General features: G+C 39.1%; 2 protein-coding genes across 2 annotated transcripts in view; one reads left to right on the forward strand and one right to left on the reverse strand.

Annotated features, from left to right (window-relative positions):
* The first annotated feature begins 1,603 nt into the window (after positions 1–1,603).
* Positions 1,604–9,886, forward strand: COX11 (cytochrome c oxidase copper chaperone COX11). Its single transcript, XM_082678220.1, has 4 exons — positions 1,604–1,985; positions 5,195–5,350; positions 8,650–8,775; positions 9,167–9,886. The coding sequence occupies exons 1-4, from the start codon at positions 1,635–1,637 to the stop codon at positions 9,347–9,349; spliced, it is 816 nt and encodes a 271-aa protein (XP_082534346.1). The 5' UTR covers positions 1,604–1,634; the 3' UTR covers positions 9,350–9,886.
* Positions 9,887–10,021: 135 nt separating this feature from the next.
* The window catches only part of TOM1L1 (target of myb1 like 1 membrane trafficking protein), a 52,414-nt gene continuing 37,460 nt past the window's right edge, over positions 10,022–24,975 (reverse strand). The window contains exons 11-16 of the mRNA XM_082678219.1: positions 24,507–24,603; positions 17,293–17,344; positions 14,979–15,084; positions 14,466–14,547; positions 11,319–11,383; positions 10,022–10,724 (exon numbers count right to left, since the gene is read on the reverse strand). Of these exons, the coding sequence (XP_082534345.1) occupies positions 11,320–11,383; positions 14,466–14,547; positions 14,979–15,084; positions 17,293–17,344; positions 24,507–24,603 (401 nt within the window). The 3' untranslated portion in view covers positions 10,022–10,724; position 11,319. The remainder of the gene's footprint in view (positions 10,725–11,318; positions 11,384–14,465; positions 14,548–14,978; positions 15,085–17,292; positions 17,345–24,506; positions 24,604–24,975) is intronic.

A 24,975-nucleotide genomic window follows, 5' to 3' on the forward strand; every position in this document is an offset into this window, starting at 1 on the left:
TAGCTCTTTCTTGCCTAGGGGTCTTGGCATGACTTGGAATTGTCATTGTGTAGTTTGCTCCTTATCATCACTCAGGACTAGGCTCAAATGTCACATCCTCAGAAAGACCTTACTTTACCTCCCTTCCTCTTTTTTTTTTTTTTTTTTTTGCGGTACGCGGGCCTCTCATTGTTGTGGCTTCTCGCGTTGCGGAGCACAGGCTCCGGACGTGCAGGCTCAGCGGCCATGGCTCACGGGCCCAGCTGCTCTGCGGCATGTGGTATCCTCCCGGACCGGGGCGCGAACCCGTGCCCCCTGCATCGGCAGGCGGACTCTCAACCACTGCGCCACCAGGGAAGCCCTACCTCCCTTCCTCTTGACTTTCAGTCACACTGTACTGTTATCTGAAATTCCATTATTTATGTGTCTGTTACTTGCTTTTCTCCTGAGTCCCTCAGTAGAAAGGACACACTCCATAATTGAACTGATCTTCTCTGACTTTCTCTGTGCTGTAGGCCCAGTAGGTTGAACAATGTCTGGCCCACAAGAGAGCACAGTAAATAAAATGTTGAATGACAAAAGTCAGTCATTTAACTTCGCAGGACTTCAGCTTCGTCATCCATGAAGTGGGGATAATTATACCTGCTCTGGACATTAGCAATAAAAAAGTCATGTTTACTAAATGTTTACACTGTGAAAATTACTTACATGCATATTCTCATTTACTGTTATGATTCGTATTTTACAAGTAAGGCCGTTAAGTTTTAAAAAGACCAAATAACCTAAGGACACACGGCCATAGTGAGGACCCGGGTATGAATGCAGACCTGCTGTAACCTCAGAATCTGAGCTCTTAACCTCTACTTTATAGTTCCTTGAAAGATTCTTTCTTCCATTACAGCAAAATTGCCTATGCCGTCCGCCCCACGCAGGTCCTAGTTTGTCCTGTAGCACAACTGAAGAAAGCTATTACATCCCCCATGCGTTTCTTTTCCAAGATGAACATCCCCATTTCCTTCAATCCTTCCTTAAATGATCCTCATATCCTGGTCACTATCATCTCAAAAAACTAGTCTGACAACGTCTCTCCCGCCCCAGAACTGGTTAATTTTCACTGGGCTAATGGTTAAAGGACTTCAGAGCAGCAGAAGCCGATTCCCAGGGGCTGGGAAAATGTATATGTTCAAGTGTTTGAGTGGGCTGTGGTTAAAACTGGAAGACTTCCTGGGAGAGGTGATCCTCGAGCCGGAGTTCAGGGCAGTAATAGCGGATCGACGGCCACAGTACCCCAGTCAAAGGACCGCGCGTGACAGCGGCCGCTGAGTTCCGCCGGGTCTAGACAAAGGCTGCTGGAGGTTAGGAAGATCGGGGACACAAACCCACGTGATGATGGCTAGCACGCGGAAGAACGCAAGTCGTTTTCCTAAAAGTAACTTAAATAGCGACTGGAGGGAAGCAAAGTGGGAGGAACAGTCAAGAAGCAAAACGCGAACTTACCCGGCAACCCGGCCTCCGTAGCCCCACTACAGACGCCGCCACCTGAGGAGCCCCGTAGCCAAGGCAGCGGCTGGCTCAACCCAGAGATCGCGAGACAGAGCAGGCCTCGCGAGATCTGGCCTCTGGCCTCTGACAGGCGGGCGTTCTTTCCGGGTGCCATGGGAGGGCTCTGGGTTACGCGATGGACTCGCGTGCCTTTCTGTGGGTGGCCCTGGAACCACCCTGGAAACCCGACCAGGGCTGCGGAGAGGGTAGAGTCTTGTCTCAGGTCGGGGAGGAGCGGGACACGGGGTGCTGAGAGGGAGCTGAGACGGCTCGGGACATGGAGGCGCCCGAGCTTGGCTGTGCAGCCACCGCGGCGGCCGAAGAGCACTAACCCCTTCACGCGCGCACAGGAGGAGGATTGGCGGCGGCGGAACAAGACCGTCCTCACGTATGTGGCCGCGGCGGCCGTGGGCATGCTGGGGGCGTCCTACGCCGCCGTGCCCCTTTACCGGCTCTACTGCCAGGTAGGGCTTGCGCTGCCCGTTGGGCGGCCCGTCTGGAGGGGCGGGGGTGCGGGCAGTTCCCTAGACAGCGATGCTCCACGGTGCCGTGTTGGAGGGATGTCCGAGATTATCTACCAAAGAAAATCGCTTTCTAAGGAAACAGGCCTTAGAAAGTGACTTACTTGCCCAGGGTCACTAAGAAGGTGACAAGGCTACCGGTAGAACCCGAGTTCTTATAGTGATCGTGCCTATACTCCTCTGCCTAGTGAAATTTCCCGATCTCAGCTACACCACCGGCAAGGTGTGCAACCTGTATTACGGTATCCAGCGATCTGCCTTACTCTCCTGCTGTTCACACACGGTCCCGCTTTTAAAATGTAATTTATGGTCATACATTAATTCTGTGAACCACAGAAACCATGGTTTCTGTGCAAAGGTTAACCCTGGAAATGGGAGTGTGCTTGCTACTTGTAGTTAAACTGGGAGTAGCTTTTTATGTATACAAACTAGCATGAATTAGGACTTCGAGGCTTTTCCCCCTTGTTAATATGTAACTGTAATGTCCTTACACAGGGCTCCTTTTTAGATAAGAAACTCTAGTGCAATGGTTCTCAAAGTGCAGACCCCAGGACTAGCAGCAGCATCATTACCTGGGAGGGGAACTTGAGCGCAGATTGTTGAGTCCGACTGCAGAACTGTTGAATCAGAAACTCTGGGGGCAGGGCCCAGCAGTCTGTATTTAATAAGTTCCCTAGCAGATTTTGATGCAGGCTAACGGTTGAGAACCGCGGGCAAAGGCAGAGTTCACCTATTTCATATATATTCTGCTAAGTTCTTAGGCAGTAGTTTGCTGCTTTATCTGGGCATTAGGATCACCCATGGGGCTTCTTAAACAAACATGTCAGGGCTCCTGTACCCCAGAGATCCTGATTAGGAGACGTGGGTAGGGGTCAGGAATTTATGTTTTAAAAACATAAATGAGAGCTATGCATTGGGTTCATTCAGTGCGTGAGTGATAGTGGTTCCCAAACTTTGTTGTACATCGGAATCACCTGGAGAGCTTATCAAAATCCTGACACCCAGGTCACATCCCTAACCAATTAAATCAGAAGGTCTTGGAGTGGGAGTCAGGAAGTAGTAATTTTTTAAAGATTGCAATGCTCAGAAGAGTTGGGGAATCACTGGTTAGTTGCTCTTTCCTGCCACTATTGTTAATGCCTGGCTTACTTCTCCTGTCCTTATGAAGATTAACTTTTGCCTTTATTTTCGATAATGGCTGAAACAGCAGAAATCTGAAGGACTTTTCAGTCTCTTAATATCAGCATCTATGTAGGAAAGTGCAGTAGCTTGATTTCTGGAGGATGAGTGTAGAATGTGAATTAATTTTCATCAGAGGCCAGCCTGGACCAAGCATGAATCCCAGAACTACCAGTTGATTAAGTCGTAAGCAGACCTGAATCTAAAACAGCAAGTGTAGATCACCCCAAACCACCGGTGAGTAGGCAGGGGAAGGTGGGTGTTGATTTTATTCTTCAGGCAATATTTAACAATGTCTGAAGACATTTTAGGTTGTCACAACCTGGGAAGTGAGGGGGGGGAGGGTGCTACTGGTATCTAGTGGGTAGAGGCTAAGGGATGCTGCTAAACATCCAACACTGCAGAGGGCAGATCCATTCCCCCACCCCCACCAAAAAAACGAAAAAAAAACCCAAAGAATTATCCTCTCCAAAATGTCATTAGTTCCAAGATTGAGAAACCCTGCTCCAAACTGAAGTGAATGACAATATTTCATGCACCTGGGTGAAAGTGCAGGGCAGGAAAGTAAAAACAATTGTAATTTGTAATCCTAAACTTAAATCATGGTTGGATGTTTAGTAGTGACGTTTCCAAAAGAGCACCTCTTTTATTTTTGGAACCATGAAACTTTAGAGCCAAAAAATTAGGGATCATATAAACCACTTCATACACTGAGCTCATTTTATGAGTATGGAAAGTGTAGCCCAAAGAAAGTAAGATTTAGTGAGTTTTTAGAGCTAGTGACAGAACTAAACTGGAGCGCAGGACATTTTCTTTTCAGTGCCTTTTTCTATTGTTTAATTTCTCAAAGCATCACATTTACTAATTTGAAGAATCTGTATTCAAAGACAGCCTGTCAGAAAGAAAATATTCAGGAATCTTTATTTAAGTGACTCAGGTTCTTCAGGAAAACATCTTAAAACTTAGCCCTCTTGAAGAGAAGTATATACTTGTTTATTAAGCAAGAGTAAATAAAGGCTTGCCCTCTGATGTATCTTGTAGGGTTATAATGTAACTTTATATTGCATGGCAGCTGAGTGAAGCTGCTTGACTTGTGTAACAAGCTAAGATGGTAATACTATATTTTGCTGGGAGTCTTCCCTAGCCTCAAGTTTGGTACTTTTTTCCTAGTATAGTAACAGGTTAATTATCCAGAGACCAGAATTCTGGCAACCTCAAGCATCAAAAGAATAATTTTTTTTAAGCTTCTCTGATAAGGAAATAATTAATGGCAATGAAGATAGACAAGAAGTATCACAGATTATCTTGATGCCTTATGACTAGTTGATTCAGTGGCCAAAGAGATCAGGTTCTCTGATTAACTGGTAATATATATATATAAAAGCTGTACTATACAAAAAAATACAGAAAAATATTTACCAACATGGAAAAATACTTATGATGCTTGAGGAAAGCAGACTATAGAAGTGAAGCTACACACTAATCTGTGTTCTAAAAGTTATGATATGAAAAAGGACCAGACAGGGATGTGGAAAAATGGAATTATTTAAATAGTTTATTGAAATGACAGCGTTGTGGGTAAATTTTATTTCTAATAATAATAGTTGATATGAAATATTAACAATAAGGGGATATATGTTTAATGAAAAGTTCAGCTAAAAATTCTGAGCTCTATTATCAGTGGAGAGTCCGCTCTCTTTCAAATGATTCATTTTTGACCATGCCATATAACCAAGTGATTACTGAATAATATGACTTTAACCAGTATAGGCCCTTGACACCCAAAAAGTGGTCAAACCATTGGCACATTCATAGGAAACGGCCAGTGATAGTATATAAACCTTGCTGCTACTGGATTATTAAAGTTAAATAGTTTTTAAAATTTTGTTTCATCCAATAAATAGGTCATCAGCACTTAAAACTACTGTATTGTTGTTTAGCATATTATATTGTACCTTGTTGTCTTTTCCTAGACTACTGGACTTGGAGGATCGGCAGTAGCAGGTCATGCATCAGACCAGATTGAAAACATGGTACCTGTTAAGGATCGCATCATTAAAGTCACCTTTAATGCAGATGTGCATGCAAGTCTCCAGTGGAACTTTAGACCTCAGCAAACAGAAATATATGTAAGTGATTAAAGCAGTTTTTAAAAGATTGCTTTTTTCAATGTAAAAATCCTTTCTTTCATCGCTTACTGCTTCATAATTTAGGAAACATTCATCTAAACTTAATTTCAAAATACTGACAGATTCCATTACTGTAATCCTTTTATTCCTGCAGACTACTTTTTGACAGTGCCCTATATTCTGACCTAATGTAACAGGATATACTTTTAAGTTACATGGCATTATAATAAAAGTCAGTTTGGAACTATGGAAAATGTCATGTTTTTATTAGAATCGTATTAAAAATTCACTAAGAAGTTTTCTGGTCACTAATCTTGACAGTAGGAGCAGCTGTCATCCTTTATAGTTGACTTTACCTCAGGTATAGATGATACAAGAAAAATGTTGAAAATCATTGGTTACAATGGAAAGTAGTTTACTGATTTACATCAGAAGTATCCCTGTCCCTTAAAAAAAAAATTTAAGGATCTTTGAAGTAATCATGCTAAATAGTCATGTTCTATTTCAGAAAGATTATACACCTTAAAAGTTTCCTAAAATTGTGATTAGAGGATTTAACTGAAATTATCTCATTAACTGAATAGCCAGAAAAGCTTAATTGTAACTCTTATTGGAAAACCCTATTAATATTAGTGCTTCCCCAGGTTAGTAAGCTTCATTGAATCTCTTCAGTGATTTGAGGGTGTTATAGGTTATGGTTCTTTCTGGTTTTTTTTTTTTTAATTAATTAATTTATTTTTGGCTGCGTTGGGTCTTTGTTGCTGCATGCGGGCTTTCTCTAATTGTGGCGAGCGGGGGCTACTCTTCATTGCAGTGCGCGGGCTTCTCATTGTGGTGGCTTCTCTCGTTGCGGAGCATGGGCTCTAGGCGCGCAGGCTTCAGTAGTTGTGGCACGCTGGCTTAGTTGCTCCGCAGCATGTGGGATCTTCCCGAACCAGAGCTTGAACCCATGTCCCCTGCATTGGCAGGCGGATTCTTAACCACTGCGCCACCAGGGAAGCCCTAGATTATGGTTCTGAATATTAGTTGCAATCACACAGTAGTATACAGTGGTGTTAGTTGCTAAATTGGTACATGAGACAGAGCATCCTTTGGACGGTGATTTCTTTTTTTTTTTTTTAATTTATGTCTCATTTTACGTTGACTTCTTTAAAGCCTTGCAATTTATTTTATCCGTTATTTTCTCTCAAGAAAAAAAAAACTGTTAGTGCTTTTTGGTTAAATAAAAGTTCTATTCAGTTAGTTTTACTCTGGTTTACATTTAATTTACTCTGGTTGTAAACTAAGTTTAAGGTTGGTAACCTTTTATAAAAAGAATCTTTAGTCAATTATATAATATTCAGGGATAAGTGTTAAGAAGTTAGGCTTGGCTTGTTCTTGGACACATTTTATTTTCTTACATCTTTATTGAAGTATAATTGCTTTACAATGTTGTGTTAGTTTCTGCTGTACAACAACGTGAATCAGCTATATGTATATATATATATATCCCCTCCGTTTTGAGCCTCCCTATCCCACCCCTCTAGGTCATGACAAAGCATGGAGCTGATCTCCCTGTGCTATGCAGCAGCTTCCCACTAGCTGTCTATTTTATATTTGGCAGTGTATATATGTCAGTGCTACTCTCTCATTTCGTCCCAGCTTACCCTTCCCCCTCCCCGTGTCCCTAAGTCCATTCTCTATGTCTGTGTCTTTATTCCTGTCCTGCCCCTAGGTTCTTCAGAACCTTTTTTTTTTTTTTTACATTCTATATATGTTAGCATACGGTATTTGGTTTTCTCTTTCTGACTTACTTCACTCTGTATGACAGACTCTAGGTCCATACACCTACCTACAAATAACTCAATTTTGTTTTTTTTTATGGAGCAATATTCCATTGTATATATGTGCCACATCTTCTTTATCCATTCATCTGTCGATGGACACTTAGGTTGCTTCCATGTCCTGGCTATTGTAAATAGTGTTGCAATGAACATTGTGGCTCATGACTCTTTTTTGCGGTACGCGGGCCTCTCACTGCTGTGGCCTCTCCCGTTGCGGAGCACAGGCTCCAGACACACAAGCTCAGCAGCCATGGCTCACGGGCCCAGCTGCTCCGCGGCATGTGGGATCCTCCCGGACCGGGGTACGAACCTGTGTCCCCTGCATCGGCAGGCAGACTCTCAACCACTGCGCCACCAGGGAAGCCCCACAACTCTTTTTGAATTATGGTTTTCTCAGGGTATATGCCCAGTAGTGGGATTGCTGGGTCATATGGTAGTTCTATTTTTAGTTTTTTAAGGAACCTCCATACTGTTCTCCATAGTGGCTATATCAATTTACATTCCTACCAGCAGTGCAGGAGGGTTCCCTTTTCTCCACACCCTCTCCAGCATTTATTGTTTCTAGATTTTTTGATGATGGCCATTCTGACTGGTGTGAGATGATATCTCATTGTGGTTTTGATTTGCATTTCTCTAATGATTAGTGATGTTGAGCATTCTTTGATGTGTTTGTTGGCAATCTGTATGTCTTCTTTGGAGAAATGTCTATTTAGGTCTTCTGCCCATTTTTGGATTGGGTTGTTTGTTTTTTTGATATTGAGCTGCATGAGCTGCTTGTGTATTTTGGAGCTTAATCCTTTGTCAGTTGCTTCATTTGCAAATATTTTCTCCCATTCTGAGGGTTGTCTTTTCATCTTGTTTATGTTTTCCTTTGCTGTGCAAAAGTTTTTAAGTTTCATTAGGTCCCATTTGTTTATTTTTGTTTTTATTTCCATTTCTCTAGGAGGTGGATCAAAAAGGATCTTGCTGTGATTTATACATCATAGTGTTCTGCCTATGTTTCCCTCTAAGAGTTTTATAGTGTCTGGCCTTACATTTAGGTCTTTAATCCATTTTAAGTTTATTTTTGTGTATGGTGTTAGGTAGTGTTCTAATTTCATTGTTTTACATGTAGCTGTCCTGTTTTCCCAGCACCACTTATTGAATAGGCTGTCTTTTCTCCATTGTATTTTCTTGCCTCCTTTGTTGGATACATTTTAAATAACTTCATCTGCAGATTATTGCTTGAAGACTTCAGACATACAAGAGGACAATCCGTATCTAAGTATGCGTAAGAGAACATTGGTTCTCCACTGACATATGCAAGTAACATTTGAAAATCAAATGTTCTTGGGTAGTATTCACAATTTATTTTGCTGACCCTTAACATTAGTTTAAATGAGGTATTATGGTCTGAAATGATAATAATGACTAATTTAGGGGGGAAAGAAGGAGCCATGTGAGATTTAAGGATAATGTATATTTTCCTTAAAACAGGTAGTGCCAGGGGAGACTGCACTGGCGTTTTATAAAGCTAAGAATCCTACTGACAAACCAGTAATTGGAATTTCTACATACAATGTGGTACCATTTGAAGCTGGACAGTATTTCAATAAAATACAGGTATAACTAAATGCAGACATTACAGAATGTGATAAAGGTACATGAAATTGTTTGATACTAAATCTATTTGTGTCTGTTTAGTAGGTACTAATTTTTTAAAGTTCATTTCTTCTAAACTTCAAACTTTATTTTTCATTGCTTATAATAGCTATGCAGAGGTTGAGAGTCAAACCATATAGATATCTGCTTTTTTAAGATTAGAAGAATTTGCTGATTCTCAATCCTTAAAGCAAAACTCAATCTGAGATAAAAGATGCTGTTATTCTATTACAGAATTTAAAGATTATAATTAACAGTAATGCTTATTAAAGCCAATAAATGAAGCATTAGTTTCTATTATAGGTAATAGAATAGAAATATTAATTAATGAATACCTTTCTATAACTTCTAGTGCTTCTGTTTTGAAGAACAAAGGCTTAATCCACAAGAGGAAGTAGATATGCCGGTATTTTTCTACATTGATCCTGAATTTGCTGAAGATCCAAGAATGGTGAATGTTGATCTCATCACTCTTTCTTATACTTTTTTTGAAGCAAAGGAGGGGCATAAGTTGCCGGTTCCAGGCTATAATTGAAGTCAGAACTAAGTCCTGCTTCAAATTTGTGATTTTTGAAAAATCATGTATCTTCTCAGAGGAGAAATATTTATAATAATGTGAAGCCTTCTATTTTACATTTTATATACTTATGGTTCTTTTTTCCCAACTAAGTTACCCTACTTAGAATGTGTAACTGTTCAAAACCATACTTAGAGTTTAAGTAGTATTAGAAGAAACTGCTTTGTTTCTTAAATATGTTGGCATGGACTTGATGGTTCAGCTTAATTCACTGGTCCCCTTTCAAATTATGAGCACTTCATACTTGTAGTAATGAATTTTTATTATTATTTCTAGAATAGTTGGTTACTACTTTCATTATGAACAGTCACTATTTTAAAAGCTCAAAATGGAAGAGGAATCACTAAGCCCTAACAGCTTGCCTAAAGATTACATTCTGATTTCAAATTTGACTGTATTTTTCCTTTAGGATCTAGGGCTATTTTACATTCAGAGTACTAAACAAGTACTTTGAAATTTCAGTACCATGAAATTTAAATAAAATGCATAAGTATATCCGGTAGGTTTGTAGCATTTTTTGTGATAGTTCCAAGTCTCCAAATTTTAAAATGTAAGTGGGATTGTGAAGATTTACTGACAGCAGAGTTCTTCTGAAAAAAGATGTATTGAACTGTTTTAATAGTAATTTATGACAAACCAAAGTACAATTTATTCTGAATGTTTTCCAGTAGTCTTTTTTCCAAAAAGAAATAAAAAAGGAGCATTTAGTGTTATAAAGAATTATATTTAAAGGCAAACAAACAGTGTAGAATCCAGTAACCTCTTGAGGGTACCTGAAATATTAAACTACAATCATCAAGGCTTTTACAATTCATAATCCTAAACAAGAGTATTATTTATAAAGAAGTGCAAATTGACTTTTACATTCAACTTTAGTTAAATGAAGGCACTCAGTATTCTTCCTGAATAATAATAGTTTTTCACATTTCACGCTTTCATCTGTTAACAATTATTTTGTAATGAAAGTCTTCATCTACTCTTATCCGAGCTCTTGTGATGATTTCTAAATGTAGGAAGGTCTGAAACATAAGGTGCTACACTTAATCTGGTTGGCCTCAGTACCAAGAATTTTTCTTCTGCTTAAGTTTTAAGTGAATATATGTTACAACCAAGTTCTTTTGAGATAAAGCTTGAGCTGCTGTCAGGAGCCATAAATGTTACTCTGGAACTGTTACTCTTCTGTTTAAACCTCATTACTGCAGAGGAGAAATGTTCCACTGTGGCTTTGACGTTCTGGAAGGTCTTAACTTCTGGGTCTCAAAGCTGGACAGGGTCTACCTTTAGGAGAATTGGCACCCATAATGCTGCTAGTGAGCTGGTCATCCACTTCAACCTGGAATAAAAAGAAGAGTCAACCATCTCCATCTTTTCCTCTTTCCCCATTCCTTGTAACTAGAGAGCCACAGTCTAGTAGAGGAAAGGTGGGAATGTACTACTTCCATGGGGGAAGGTGTGGAGGGAATAAATAAGGTTAATAGGTTACTGGTGGCTGTGTGCATTTATTAGTAAATAAATGGAATGATTAGTAAAGCAATAGAATCCAGACCAATCTAGACTAACAATGAATGGCTTCTACCAGTCCCAGCTAACAGGTATTAACTGCACATAAAAGACACATCTGATTCTAGTGCTAAGAAGTTTTTATTGATCATCGGTTTTTGTTAGCATTAACATTTCTATACCATAAACCTACTTCTGCATTCCCAAGATTTATAATTTTTAGCTAACATGATCACAAAGAATGTATTTCATTAGTGAACAATAGTTCATTACAATTTGAGTGACTCAGAGGAACTTGTGTAATAATATCTCACTCATCAGAGTGTCAGACTGTGATGGCCCTTACAAAATGTAAATAATAAATGTAGAAAGTGACAGTTACACTGAAATCATGTGGAATGTAAGTTGCGTAAGTTGAAGCCTTTACCTCAACGGTCACTGTGACTTTGAGCTCCTTTGTGGTGGTGAACATCAATGTCTTCATAAATAGCTCTGAAACAAACAAGCCATAATGGCAAAAGGGTTATATATCAGTTTCAATGTACTATTTTGGCTTTTAGCTGCCAACAACTTAACTAAAAATCTGGTGCTATTTTAGGTGTTCAGGAAATCAGGCTATATCAGTAAATAAAAACAAAGGTCTCTGTCCTGAAGCTTACATTATAACTTTCTTAGATCCTAATGCTGCTATTCCCGTACATCTTATAAATATGTATCTCATGTAACCATTTTACTTGTAATTTAATGAGAAATATGGCTCAAAATTTGGACAGTTTGCTTCCTGATTTAAAAAAAAGCAAAAATTGTTCAGCTTTCCCTGGCTTTATAAAAAACATTAAAAATTAATATTCTAGCTTATTTAACGTATGTTATTACAGTCCAAACTCCTGAGCTACCTTTAGCATACAACTGTCATCTTTGTGCTTTGTATATAGTCCTTTCTATGACAGCCTTTGTTCAATTCTTTATATTTGTCTTACATATGTCTGTAGATAGAACATATCTATACCTAGAAATATGACACTAATATATACAGTATAACAACACATGGCTAAGGAAAAAAAATCTCATAAAAATCACAGCACATTGAAGGCATGATCCCTAACCTCAAGAAGCCCCAGCATGGTCCAGAAATTTTAATGTTTTTCTAATAAGTTTTGTCTCTCGTTTTCCACAAAAGTATTTCAACCTCCTTCACTCTATTCAAATCTCTGATGCCCCTCCTCTCAGTCAGAAACCTCACATTTTAGTAAATTAAATGTCTGGATATGGAAACCTCCTCATGCTTCCATCACCAAATCTTCAAGTCTGTTTTCATCTGCACCATCATCTACTTCTATGATCCTATCTGTCTACCCCTAGGCTTCTCAAACACCTCACTCATTTAGGTATCTCCCTTCCTAAATCTTCAGCCTCTCATTCTCTACTAAATCCTACCCCTTAGGATTCACAGATGTTCCAGCATCTCCCATTTTATAAAATAATACAGTCCTTTATCCCATGTCTACTTAATCACCTCAGTAATCCTCTAGCTCCCAGGCCACTTTCCACAATCCCTTCATGTTTAAGTTTCTATGTAAGTTACCTGTGCACTTACTGTCTACTTCATCTCTTACTTTTTAATGCACTGAAATTTGGTTCTGTCCCCATCGATTTACCAAAATGCTTCTACTAAAATCACCAATGATTTCCTGTTACTTAGTCCATTATTGAGTGTTTGTCTTCAGTAATGTTTACCACAGTTGTGTACTCCCTCCTTTTTGTTTCCAAACTGCAATTTCCACATCTGGTAATAGGTTGTTCCCCGTTGCTCTCTTTGCTCTTGGCTTTTCCATTTTCTTGAATGCGCCAAACTCTCTCCCCACAGGGTCTTTGTATAAGTTGTTACCTGGGCCTGCAACACTGATTCCCAAACTTGTCACACTAAAAACTGCAGGTCTTAACCTTAACGTCACTTCTCAGGCTTTCTCTACCCTCATTTAAATCAGTTCTTTCTGTTATACACTGTCAAGTCGATATCTTTCATACCATTAACACAAACTGTAAATACATTTTTGCCTGCTGATTTAATTTCTGCATCCATACTAGATTTACCCTCCATGAGTTTTAACACGATAAATTAGGCAGCAATCAATTCCCCTTGCACATAGACAGTGTTCAGTCATTTGTCAAATGAATGAATCATGTGTATGTATATGTATATGTATATTCATAAATACTATACTCTCTGTTCTCCTGGAGTAGAAATTCTTAACCTGGGGTTCATGGACAACTAGTGATGTGAATATCCCAGAACTTTTCTGCAAGATTTTGTGCTTTTCCTTAGGCAGAAGTTCCCTGGATTTCATGGAATGTTCAAAGAAATTGAGACACCCTACCCTCCTGAAAGTAAGAATTGTAGTGGTAGGGAATTCCAGCTTCTTACTATCTCTCTTACCTTTAATATCTATTGCACCACCACATCTACTTACAACAATCTCATAATTAACTAAAATATAATAATATACTTTTCTACTTCCTATTTGCCTAGAGAAACCGATAAAAACATCCGGTTTCCAGACAGCATACCCAGTTTAACCAGTTTCTAATTCCTTAAACCACTAATATATTCATTGATACTTTATCAAGCAGAATGACCTAGGAAAGTTTCATAATCTTGTTAGGAAAAAATATTTAATGAATTCCTAAGCCTATTAAGATTCGTTCATAAAGCATTCCAAAATAGATCACTACATTGAGGGTTTAAACCAGGGTCAAAACCTCAAATGCCTACACATGCCAGGCAGGTCAGATGAAGGTATGCAGTGGGCCAGGTGGGGCCTGGTGGACTGCAGAAGCTGTCTCATCTTAAAGAGGCAGCTACTATGCAGCCCCAAGCTATTGCTAACACGTAAAAATGCTGTTGTATCGAAAAGAATCCAGAGGTCCAGATATTTTTGGAAATATCCCACTTTTTAACTGTTGGCAGTTAGTGTTGAAATGCATATTTAAAATTCACACAGGTCAAACAAAACACAGCTGCAGGCAAGATAACAGCCTGCAGGCTGCTAGTTTCTAAACAGTGATTTCCATAAACCTGCTTTAATCATTTTAAACAATTTTGGGGGTAACCTTTAGTCAAAGTATATTAAAGCTCTAAGGAGCCTACCATTCCATAAATATTTTTATATACTGACCAATATGAAATCACAAAATAATGCTGCTTTAAGGATTCCAAGTTAAAAAGTAATTTTTACACTAATAATCCATTTTAAGCACACTCTTGTCATAGGTAGTGAAGATTAAAAACAAGTTCTTATAGAAGTCTTTTTTGGCATTAGTCAAAGAACAACTAAAATACCCCATCCATGTGGTACTTATGTCACTAATCAGTGAATAGTGCCCTTCTCAAGCTGGAGAGAACCTGACTTTCCTCCAAGCAACAACCTCCAAGAAAACTTCACAAGTCATTTTTAAATAAGGTCATTGATTTCTGCCAAGACCTAAACAAAGTTAAATGTATGACCAAGCCCTGTTAGCTCTGCTACCAAAGGGAACCAAGACAAAAAAGATAATCATTTTGTAAATTACTTACTCTGTGGTGACAGCAGGAGCTAAGGGATCAAACTCCATTACCTCGTAGTAATTGGGTGGCTGGAAATCATTCTTTGTCATCGCTGTAAGCAACAAAAAGAAACACACATTGTGCTTTTCGAGGAGATACACACAATTAATATTCTCTTTATGACTTAGACTTCTGACAGAAGATCCTAACAAACACAACAAGAAACAAGCACACTGGTGTTCCAATGCTACTCCCAAGTACAACAAATCTATACATAACAAAAAGGTTTCCAAACTTCGATTACAGGTTCATTTACCTCAGCACTCAAAATACAATATTCAGTGCAACACAAGCATTTTTACAATCTCCTAATGTCAGTAATAATGGTATCTGCCCTGAATTTATCTCACGTAGCTTAAAAATGTAAATGAACTCTAATTTTTCCTCTCTGTATATCTATTTTCAGTTACCAATAAATCTTTAGCAGATTCATATATTCTCACAAGTTTCCTTATTTGATGCAAATAATAAGGTGTCAAGTACCTGGATGATTGCTGGGCAGGGATGGTGGTGTCTGGTTTGATGGTGTTGCTGGAATGGTCTTTAGAGTAACTGGCTGTAGTAATACTGAATTTGAATATTCCGGAAACTGAAGAGAGCAGGGTGTACGTTCAAATAAACATTCTACATTAAGCTTTACTTTATAATTTAGATTCCTGGGCTTCCAAGGGGCAGTATTCCAAGAACCATATATTCTGAACTGGATAAGAATTAGTAATTATTAACTATTATTTTAGTTTTTAAGATAATAACCCCTTACAGAATTTACTGCTTTTCTGTCTGGTTTCATGCCCATTGCACCTCATTTCCCATATAAAATGTAAACTTAAAAAAAATGTTGCTTTTTAAAAAAAGAAGCAGGAATGTATGGCTCAGACCAGAGTCTGTTGTTCCACACTGAATAAAACCTGGGCCTCAAAGGACAAAAAACAATATTAACCACAAAAAAGCATAAGGTGAAGATATTAAATCAAGACTTAAAGATTAAAGTTTTAATTAGAAATATCTCTTCTTGTAATTTTCTTCATTCATTTCACAAGTATGTCCTGGGCACCTACTGTATGCCAGGCTCTATAAATAAAGCAGTAAATAAAGCAGGCCAAATCCCTACCCTCAAGAAGCAGACAATCAACAAACGTAAACAGGTGTCAGATAGCAAGTGCTCTCTGGAAAAAGCAGGGTAATGGGAGAAGAGAGGCTGGGGTGGGATATTTCTCTGACAGTCATAGTCAAGGGAATGCCTCACCACTGGGGACACTGAGCAGAGCCCTGATTCTGATGCGGGTCCTGTGATTAGCTAAGGTCATATGGTCATATGCTCTGAAGCAGGGGGGTGGCCAGTGCAGTTGGAGAGGCAAGAGGTGCAGCTAGAGAGGTAGTGGGAGGGGTCAGAGCAGCATTTCAGGCTTTTACTGAGTAAAATGGAGTCAGGAAGAAAATCACAGGTGGTTTTAGAGCAAATGGGTAACATAATACAAACTTTACTTTTAAAAAAGATTGCCATGGGGACTTCCCTGGTGGTCCAGTGGTTAAGAATTGGTCTTGCAATCCAGGGGACACTGGTTTGAACCCTGGTCAGGGAACTAAGATCCCACATGCTGCAGGGCAACTAAGCCCGTGTGCCACAGCTGCTGAACCCATGTGCCACAACTAGAGAGCCCACACACTGCAACTAATGAGCCCACGTGCTCTGGAGCCCGTGTGCCACAACTAGAGAGAAGCCCACACACTGCAACAAAAGATCCCACGTGCTGCAACTAAGACCCAACACAGCCAAAAAAAAAAAAATGAAAAAATAAAAGATTGCTCTGGTTTCTGTTTTAAGAATAGATTGTGTGATGGGGGTGGGGGTGGAGAGGAAGGTGAAGGCTGAAGCAAGGCAACACTCAGGGAGGCCACTGCAATATCCATCTGATGGTAGCTTGAAATGGGATGTGGTAGTGGAGGTGGTGAGAAGTGGCTGGATAATGGATATATTTTGAAGGTAGAGGTAAAATGGTGGAGGCCACCATGATTTCTCAAGGTTTTTGACCTCAGCCCCTGAAATAGTGGTCATTTACTGAGTGGGGGAGACAGCAGGAAGAGCAAATCGGGAGACAGGGCTGAAAGAAAACGAGGAGATGTGAAGTGGAAGGTGGAAATGTGAGTTCTGAGTGTAGGGAAGGCATAAGGTCTGGAGACAGCAACTTGTAAGTCGTCAGTCTGAATGGAATTTCAAGATATGAGACCAAAAGACCATGGAGGAATGAATGCCGGATTCCTGGGGTCTCCAATACTGAAAGGCCAGTAGAGGAGGAGGGACCAGCAAAGGGGATGGAGAACTGAGGCAAGAGAAGAACCCAAAGTGAGTGGTGTCTGAAAGCCACACGTGCAGAAAATAGGATGTGACTGACTGTCAGTTGCTGTTGATCAGGTGAGATGAAGACTGAGAATTGCAGGACTACATTTAGTAAATCTGGAGGTCTCTGGTGACCTTGACAAGAGCTCTGCCAGTAAAGTGGCTGGAATGAGAACTTGTCTGAAGTCTGTCAGAGGATGGGAGGAAAGAAAGTGGAGACGGCAAATATAAACAGCTCTAAGGGAATTCTGATCCTTAACCATCTTTCTAACGGAAGTGAGACTACACTTGTCTATCTTAAATGATTAAAAAGACAGCAAGGAAAAGTCCTAACAAGGGCTGCATCAACACATTATAAAGAAACTTTGAGCAGAACATGAGAATTAAGGACCAGGAGTTCCTTTTTAGCATGATAATTGCTCATCAGGTGCACTGCCAGGGAAGGTCTTCATTACTTACACTCTCATATGTAGGACTTGAGGCGAGGTTTTGGCTGGTCCTTTGGACAAACCTAGGATAGTGTGATAACACAGCACGATTACCCTACAGTGAGATCAAAGATGCCAAAAGATGAGTTTCCTGGTCTAAAAACAAAACCCAAAATGTACCTTCAGACTACACAAACGTATTAATTTTATATATCAATAAAAATTACCATTGGTTTTAGTGCCCAGCAGATCATGATGCCCAAATACCAAAGACAGTAAAGATAAAACCCTGTCCCCAGGCAGTGGCAGCCTTGAGACCCTGGAGTGTGCACACTCTACCAGTGACAGCAGAGCCTTCAGTCTTTGCATGAGCGTAGCTACCACCCCATCGTTTCCTAAAGGATGAGGGGCAATGCAGAGTAGAAGTTAGGAAGGGGGGACAGTTTGGAGTAAAGTTGGAATAAACACACTTCACCCTGTCTCTCCCACCAAATGCAGCTATAAAACATGGACAGGATGCGTGGAGCAAATATTTGAGAACTGAAAAGTAAACACTAGTTACAGGCTGATTGGGAAAGAAGACTAGAATTTGAGTATCAGTGAAATGTTGGTGAACTTACCATGTTCTGCCCCTCTGGTATTCCCTAACTGGAATGCAGTGCAGCCTAAAACCCAAGTGGGCAGTGAAGACAGAGCTCCAGGAGAAGCCTCTCATTCTCACTCAAGGAGCAGAAAAGGGAAATCCTAATGCTCAGAGAGAGTGTGGAAATCCCCCATCCCTTTTCTCCTCTTTGTTCTTTCACACCCCAAACCCTAGGCAATCCCAAGGTGGCTGCAGTGACAGCAGAGGCAACAGGGACCTACAGGGGCTTAAAACTCTGAGTGAGGGGAACCTTCCTCTCTAAGAGGTAGAACTGTGATCCCAAGAGGATATGGCAAACCTCTGTTGTTTCTTTTATCCCTTCTGTCTTGCCATTTGGTGCCCAACACAAGCATAGTCAAGGAAATGCATGGCATAGTAAACCTTCAGCTTTTTGACTGGAGAGCCAAAAAAGGGCGTCCCAGGAAAGCAAAGAACCAGAGAAATCACAAAGAGGGAGGAATTCAGGAAAACAACCTTAAAGTTGTTTATGAAACAACTTTATGCATCTATGCATCCATGGCTGATCCCAATAAATGCCAAAGATGTTGAGAACTGAACACACAGCCTGCTATCCAGACCTTACATGAATACTGGGTGGCACACATGTGGGACAGGTCTCAATGGCACTGCCAAGGCTTTGAAAATTTAACTGACATCAGAACCGAAGCACACAGAAGGCAGGCTGAAACTGTGGCGTAAACCTCATGAGGTTGTTTGCCTACTAATCAAAACATCAACATTCTCAACAGGATTTAGATAAGATGAAGTGTCTCATATCATTAAAAATGTCCAAGATACAATCCAAAATTACTATGCATATGAAGAACTGAGAAAATTTAAACTTGCAAGAGAAAAGACAATCAACAGTGGTTGACATCCAGAGTACACAGATGCTGAAATTATCTTACAATTTTAAAGCAGCTATTTATACAAATGCTTCAGCAAGGAACTGTGAACACTCTTGATAAAAAACAGGAAAATAGAGTCTCAGCAAAGAAACACAAGATTATAAAGAAGAGCCAAATGGGAATTTTAGAATTGAAAATTTCAGTAACTGAAATTTTTAAAAAGTTACAGAATGAAAAAAAAAAAAAAGTTACAGAATGAGCTAAACAGCAAAGTGGGGATGACAGAGGAAATAGAGTGAGAAAAGCAATGAACAGAACCCTATGGATCTATGAAACAATGACAACAGATCTAACGTGTGCCATCAAAAGTCCCAGAAGGACGGCAGAAAGTGTGTAGTGCCGAAAAAAACATTTGAAGAAATAAAGGCTTAAAACTTCGCAAATTTGGTCAAAGACAAACCCACAGATTCAAGAAGTTCAGTGTAATAGGTTGAGTCGTGGCTCCCAAAGAGTTATGTCCTTGTCCTAATTCCTGGAACCTATGAGTGTCACCTTATTTGGAAAAAGGGTTTTTGTAGATATAATTAAGGACACTGAGATGATGTTCGAGTGGGCACTAAATTCAATGACAAGTGACCTTAAAACAGAAAAACAGGAGTAGGGGGAAGGAGGGGCTGAGACACACAGGGGAGAAGGTAATGTGAAGGTGGAGAAAGAAAGTGAAGTGATGTAGCCACAAGCCAAAATAACAAAGGAGTGCCAACACTCACCAGAATCTTTAAGAGGCAAAGAATGGCTTCTCCTCTGAGAGCCCTGGAGGGAGACTGCCTTGCTTTCTCTCAGACTTCTAGCCTCCAGAACTCTATAAAGAGAAGTTCCTGTGGTTTTAAACCCACCAATTTGTGGTGTTTTTATGGTAGCCACAGGAAATGAATACACTCAGTAAAACCAAAAGACAGCCATGCTCAGACACATCATAATCAAACTGTTGAAAATTAGAAGAAAAGTTCTTAAAGCACAGACAGAAAAAAACAACACAGAATCAACAGGGGAAAATTTGAATGAATGTTAGCTTTCTCATTAGAAGCCATTTAGGCCAGAGGAGACTGGAGCAATGTTTAAAAACTGCTGGAAGAAAAGAACCATCTACCCAGAATCCAATGAGAATATCCTTCAGGAACAAAAATGAGAAAGACATACTCACATGAAATAATCTAAGAGACTTTCACTGCCAACAGACCTTCTCTAAAATAATGCTAAAAGAAATTCTTCAGAGAGAAGAGAAATTGTACCAGAATAGAAGGAAAGCAACAGAAATGGTAACTATTGGGTAAATATAATAGACTATTCTTCTCTTCCTGAGTCTTTAAAATTTATTTGAGGGTTGCAAGCAAAAACTATATTATGGAAAAATAATTGTATAATAATTATACATTGTCTAGTTGTGGTTTTTTAACATACATAATACATACAGTAACTATAATTTATATTATTAAAGGGGAGCGCTGTATGATAATAAGGTTTCTACATTTCACTTCAAATGGGAAAATACTGGTTTTAAGTACCCCCCAAAAACTGTAATTCCTAGAGCAACCATTCCTCCCCTCCCCATATATACACTACACAAAGATACAAAATCACGATAAAATGGAATATTGAAAACATTCAAATAACCTAAAGTATGAAGGAAAGAGGAAACAGAAAAAAAACCCACACACACCAAAGGGAACAAATAGCAAATTACACAGTGCTAGACCTAAATCCAAACATACTAAATGTAAATGGTCTAAACATACCAATTAAAGACATAAATTATTAAAATACATAAAAATGTACGACCCAACCATATGTTATCAATTAGAAACTCACTTCAAATAATTAAGTTAAAAGTAAAAAGGCAGGGCTTCCCTGGTGGTGCAGTGGATAAGACTCTGCCTGCCGATGCAGGGGGCACAGGTTCCATCCCTGGTCCAGGAAGATCCCACATGCCACGGAGCAACTAAGCCCATGCACCACAACTACTAAGCCTGCACTCTAGAGCCCGTGAGCCACAACTACTGAAGCACATGTGCCTAGAGCCCGTGGTCCACAACGAAGAATAGCTCCCGCTCACCGCAACTAGAGAAAAGCCCACGTACAGCAACGAAGACCCAACGCAGCCAAAAAAAAAGTAAAAAGGCAGAAGATATACCATGTGAACACTAATCAAAAGAAAGCTAGAGTGGCTATATTAATATCAAAGTAAACATGAGGGCAAAGACAATTACAACGTATAAAGAGGGGACATTACATAATGATAAAAGGGTCAATTCACCAAGAAGACAACAATCCTGAATGCAAATGCACTTAAAGACAGCTTCAAATACATGAAGCAAATAATTTTACATAAACTTTTCTAGAAATATCACATACTGTATGACTCTATTCAGATGCTATTGTCACAAACTATAATGATAGAGAACAGACTGGTGGCTGCTGGGGGTTGGGGATGGGAATGTGTGACTATAAAGGAATAATAGCATAAGGAAGCTTTTTGGGATAATGAACTATTCTACATTCGGACTGTGGGGGTGGTTACATGAATCTATGTATATATGTTAAAATACATAGAACTGTACACCAAACAAAAAAAGGGTCAGTTTTACCATACGGAATTTTTTTTTTTTTTTTTTTTTTTTTGCGGTATGTGGGCCTCTCACTGTTGTGGCATCTCCCGTTGCAGAGCACAGGCTCCAGACTCATAGGCTCAGCGGCCATGGCTCCCGGGCCTAGCCGCTCCACGGCATGTGGGATCTTCCTGGACTGGGGCACGAACCCGTGTCCCCTGCATTGGCAGGCGGACTCTCAACCACTGCGCCACCAGGGAAGCTCTCGGAAATTTTTAAAATAAAATTAAAGTGCAGAAAGAAAATAAAGAGAGCAGGTATGGAAATCAGATCCACTTGAATTTGAATCCTCTTTTTGCACTAGTTAGCAGCCTTGGTTTCTTCACTTGTACAGTGAATATTGGGGATACCTATCTCATAGGCCTGTAGGGAGCACTAGTAAGTAATTAGTAAGCATTTCTTATTCTTCTTAGCCTATGGCCTGATACTAACTGGGCTATAAATATGACCTGTGGCTTTATCCCATCATCATCACTTTTCAGGGATCCTTTCTGTTATGAATAATTCCATCACTCATTTGTTCTGTGATGATAAATTAAACTGCAAACACAGAGAGATGGAAAAATCTCAAGACTGTAAGATATTTTGATGGCTGATTTTACCACTCATATGTAATCTTTGGCATATGATTTAACCCAGATTCATGCCTTAGGTAACTTTAGCGCTTCAATTTCCATCACTAAAAAACTGACTAGTGATACTTTCACTCATGTATCAATATAAGCTTCTTCTGAAAATCAGAAAAAAAATAGATACAAAAGACATAGTCTAGAAAACAAAATATAGATGTCACACATTATCTTTTATTCCAGTAAATTCTAAGAACTATTATAATTATTTTGATATCTGGAACTTGGGCAGACAATTATAACAGGGTTTCTAACGATCAGCCGATCACTGCCTTATGGTTCCCCAGAGACATTTTTTAAAACTAAAGATTCTTGCTACTGAATCAGAGTTTCTGGTGGCCAGCAATTTTACTGTTCAATAATCACTCAAGTGATTTTTATGCACCTTAGAGTATGAGATCCACAAAACTAAGCAGCTGTTAGCTAGGATTTGATCTTTGTGTGAGTTGTATAGACAGACATTTTTTGTAATGGGATTTCATCTTTATGGTCAATCTTTCCCAACAAGATTTGCAGAATAAAGGAAAACAGAATCAGCTACTTCAGACCACATTGTTTACTAATCAACTTCACTGGAGTTCTGCCTACAACATTTCAACATTTACTTGCATCACAGCAGTCAAGACCAGAGGGAGTCAAGCTAAGGTAATGACCCAACCTGGTGCTTCAAGAGATAGCCATGTCCCAGCACATGAATCTTTCCTTTCTCTCTTCTTCCCTTACACATTTTTTTGTTTTTTTTTGCTTTTTTCCCCAGTTTGATTCTCCTTTCTCTTCTCCTCAGTCTGCCCCTCTCCTTTTTAATATAGAAAAGTAACTAAAAAATATCTAAGTCCATTGACATAAAAACACAGCCAAGACATGCTGTTGAGTGAAAAACAAAAGCAAGGTTCAAAACAGTATGCATAGTATGCTGCCCTTTATTTAATAAAGGAGAAAAAATAATTCATATTCTTATTTACCTAAAGACACTTTGGAAGGATAAATAAGAAACTAACAAAGGGGTTTCCCGGGTGGGAGCAGGTATGACCCAAGGGAGGGCAAGAGGCAGGATGGGGGTGGGATGAGATCAAGTATTGTCCTTGTACATCTTTTTATATTGCTTTGATATCTGCATCATGGAAATGTATTGTCTATTACCGAAAATACATATATTTAAAAGGAAAAAAAAGAATACAATAGGCTTTGATGGAAGGCAAATCTAACTTCTGTTTATTTTTTTGCTGTTTATCTGCTCCATCCTGCCTCTTCTTGACCTTAGGTAACCATGTTTTTTTTAGGTTCTTCTGCATCTTTCTTATGATTCTCTATGCAAAGAGTGGCAAATATTAGCATATATTACTTCTCACTTTCTTATACAAATTTGAGATAGTATACACACACTACTTTGCACCTTTTCTCATTTAATAATAAATACATTGGTGGTTGTCCCTCACATAGAGGGCCTACTTTTTTCTCCAGAAGTATAATAATATATTGTGTAGATGTTTATTTAACCATTCCCCAAACTGAAGGGTACTTGAGTTGTTTCTAATTATTAGCTATTGCACAAATTCTGTCAAGAATAATCTTGTAAAGACCTTATTTTGCATAAATAAGCATAAATTCCTAGACTGCAAGTTCAAACGTAAATGCATTTATAATTTTAATAGATATTGCCACTTGCCCCTCATAAAAACTGCACAGTTTTGTGATAGTATCTGTCTCTCCACAGTTAACAAAGCATGTTAACAAACATGTAGACTACTGCCAATCTGTGAGGTTAAAAAAAAGTCTTATTGCAGTTTAATTTATATTTCTGTAACTGTACGTAAGGCTGAGCATCACTGAGCAAAAATATGTTTCTAAATCATCTGTATTTCTTTTTTGGTGAACTATCAGTTCACCAGACCTGCTACTTAATCACTACATGAACTTCTATTCCCTAGGTCTCAGCCTTTTTTCCTATAAAATGGGAATAATGATAATAGCACTGATCCAAGAACTTTTGAAAAGATTAAATGCAATAAATAAAAACAGGTCAGCAAAGTGCCTGCCACATAGCAAGTGCTCTGCAATCTGTGTGGTCGTTTCTGTTCCCCCACTTTGTCTTTGTATTTTTCCTACCTCCTGTTACCACTAAAAAAATAAGAGAAACAGAGAATTTATGGAAGGCTTGCTATGTACTGAGTGCTATACTAGGAGGTACATACAGGAGTACCTACATACTAGGAGGTACATACAGCATTGCACAGAATCTTTTTAAGAATCCTAGAGAGTATTCTTAGAAGAGAAATGAAGGCTCACACTGGTTAAGTTTCTCATCCAAGGTCACACAGCTAATAGGAAGCAGTACTGAAATTCTAAATCAGTTATGTATGATTCCTAAGTCTCTACCTTTTCTATTATGTCATGTTTTCTTAAATACGAGGAATCAGAATGAGATGGAATTAGTTCTGGAGTATTACTGACATACTTACAGGGGTGTTTCTGTGTTTTCTGAGGCTAGCAAATCCACCTGTGGATGAAGACTGGGTTTCAAGTTGTTTGTTACAACAGGACTTGTAGAGCTGAAATCTAGAACACAAAATGTACTTATTGCTTGGCTCTAAAACATTTTGTCCATCAGTTCTGTTGAATTTTCTGTTTTTTTTTAAAAAAAAACCCACCAAATTAAGGAGATTGAGATAGTTCTGTCACCGTAAAATCGTGGGATTTCCTCAAACAGAAATTCAAAAACATCATTTATGGCAACTGGAAAGAGAGAAATTCCCTGCCATAAAAAGAGGATGTTGTAAAGGTAGCAAACGTTATTGTGTTGGGTTTTCTAAAATCCCAAGCTGACTCACAATGGAAGGGATTTTATGTCTTATCCTGTCAAGCACAAAAGTAAAAAGCTATGGCATATATAGAGCTCTACCCTCACCTCTCCAAACTCTCAAGTTCCCA

This window comes from Grampus griseus, assembly GCF_964374135.1.
Source record: "Grampus griseus genome assembly, chromosome: 20".
NCBI classification, from domain to species: Eukaryota; Metazoa; Chordata; class Mammalia; order Artiodactyla; family Delphinidae; genus Grampus; species Grampus griseus.

Excerpts from the sequence above, each read along its gene's own strand:
- COX11 (XM_082678220.1), top strand. The coding sequence starts at position 1,635 with ATGGGAGGGCTCTGGGTTACGCGATGGACTCGCGTGCCTTTCTGTGGG. Across the intron at positions 1,986-5,194 it reads TTTACCGGCTCTACTGCCAG|ACTACTGGACTTGGAGGATC; the intron begins GTAGGGCTTGCG and ends GTCTTTTCCTAG. Across the intron at positions 5,351-8,649 it reads CTCAGCAAACAGAAATATAT|GTAGTGCCAGGGGAGACTGC; the intron begins GTAAGTGATTAA and ends TCCTTAAAACAG.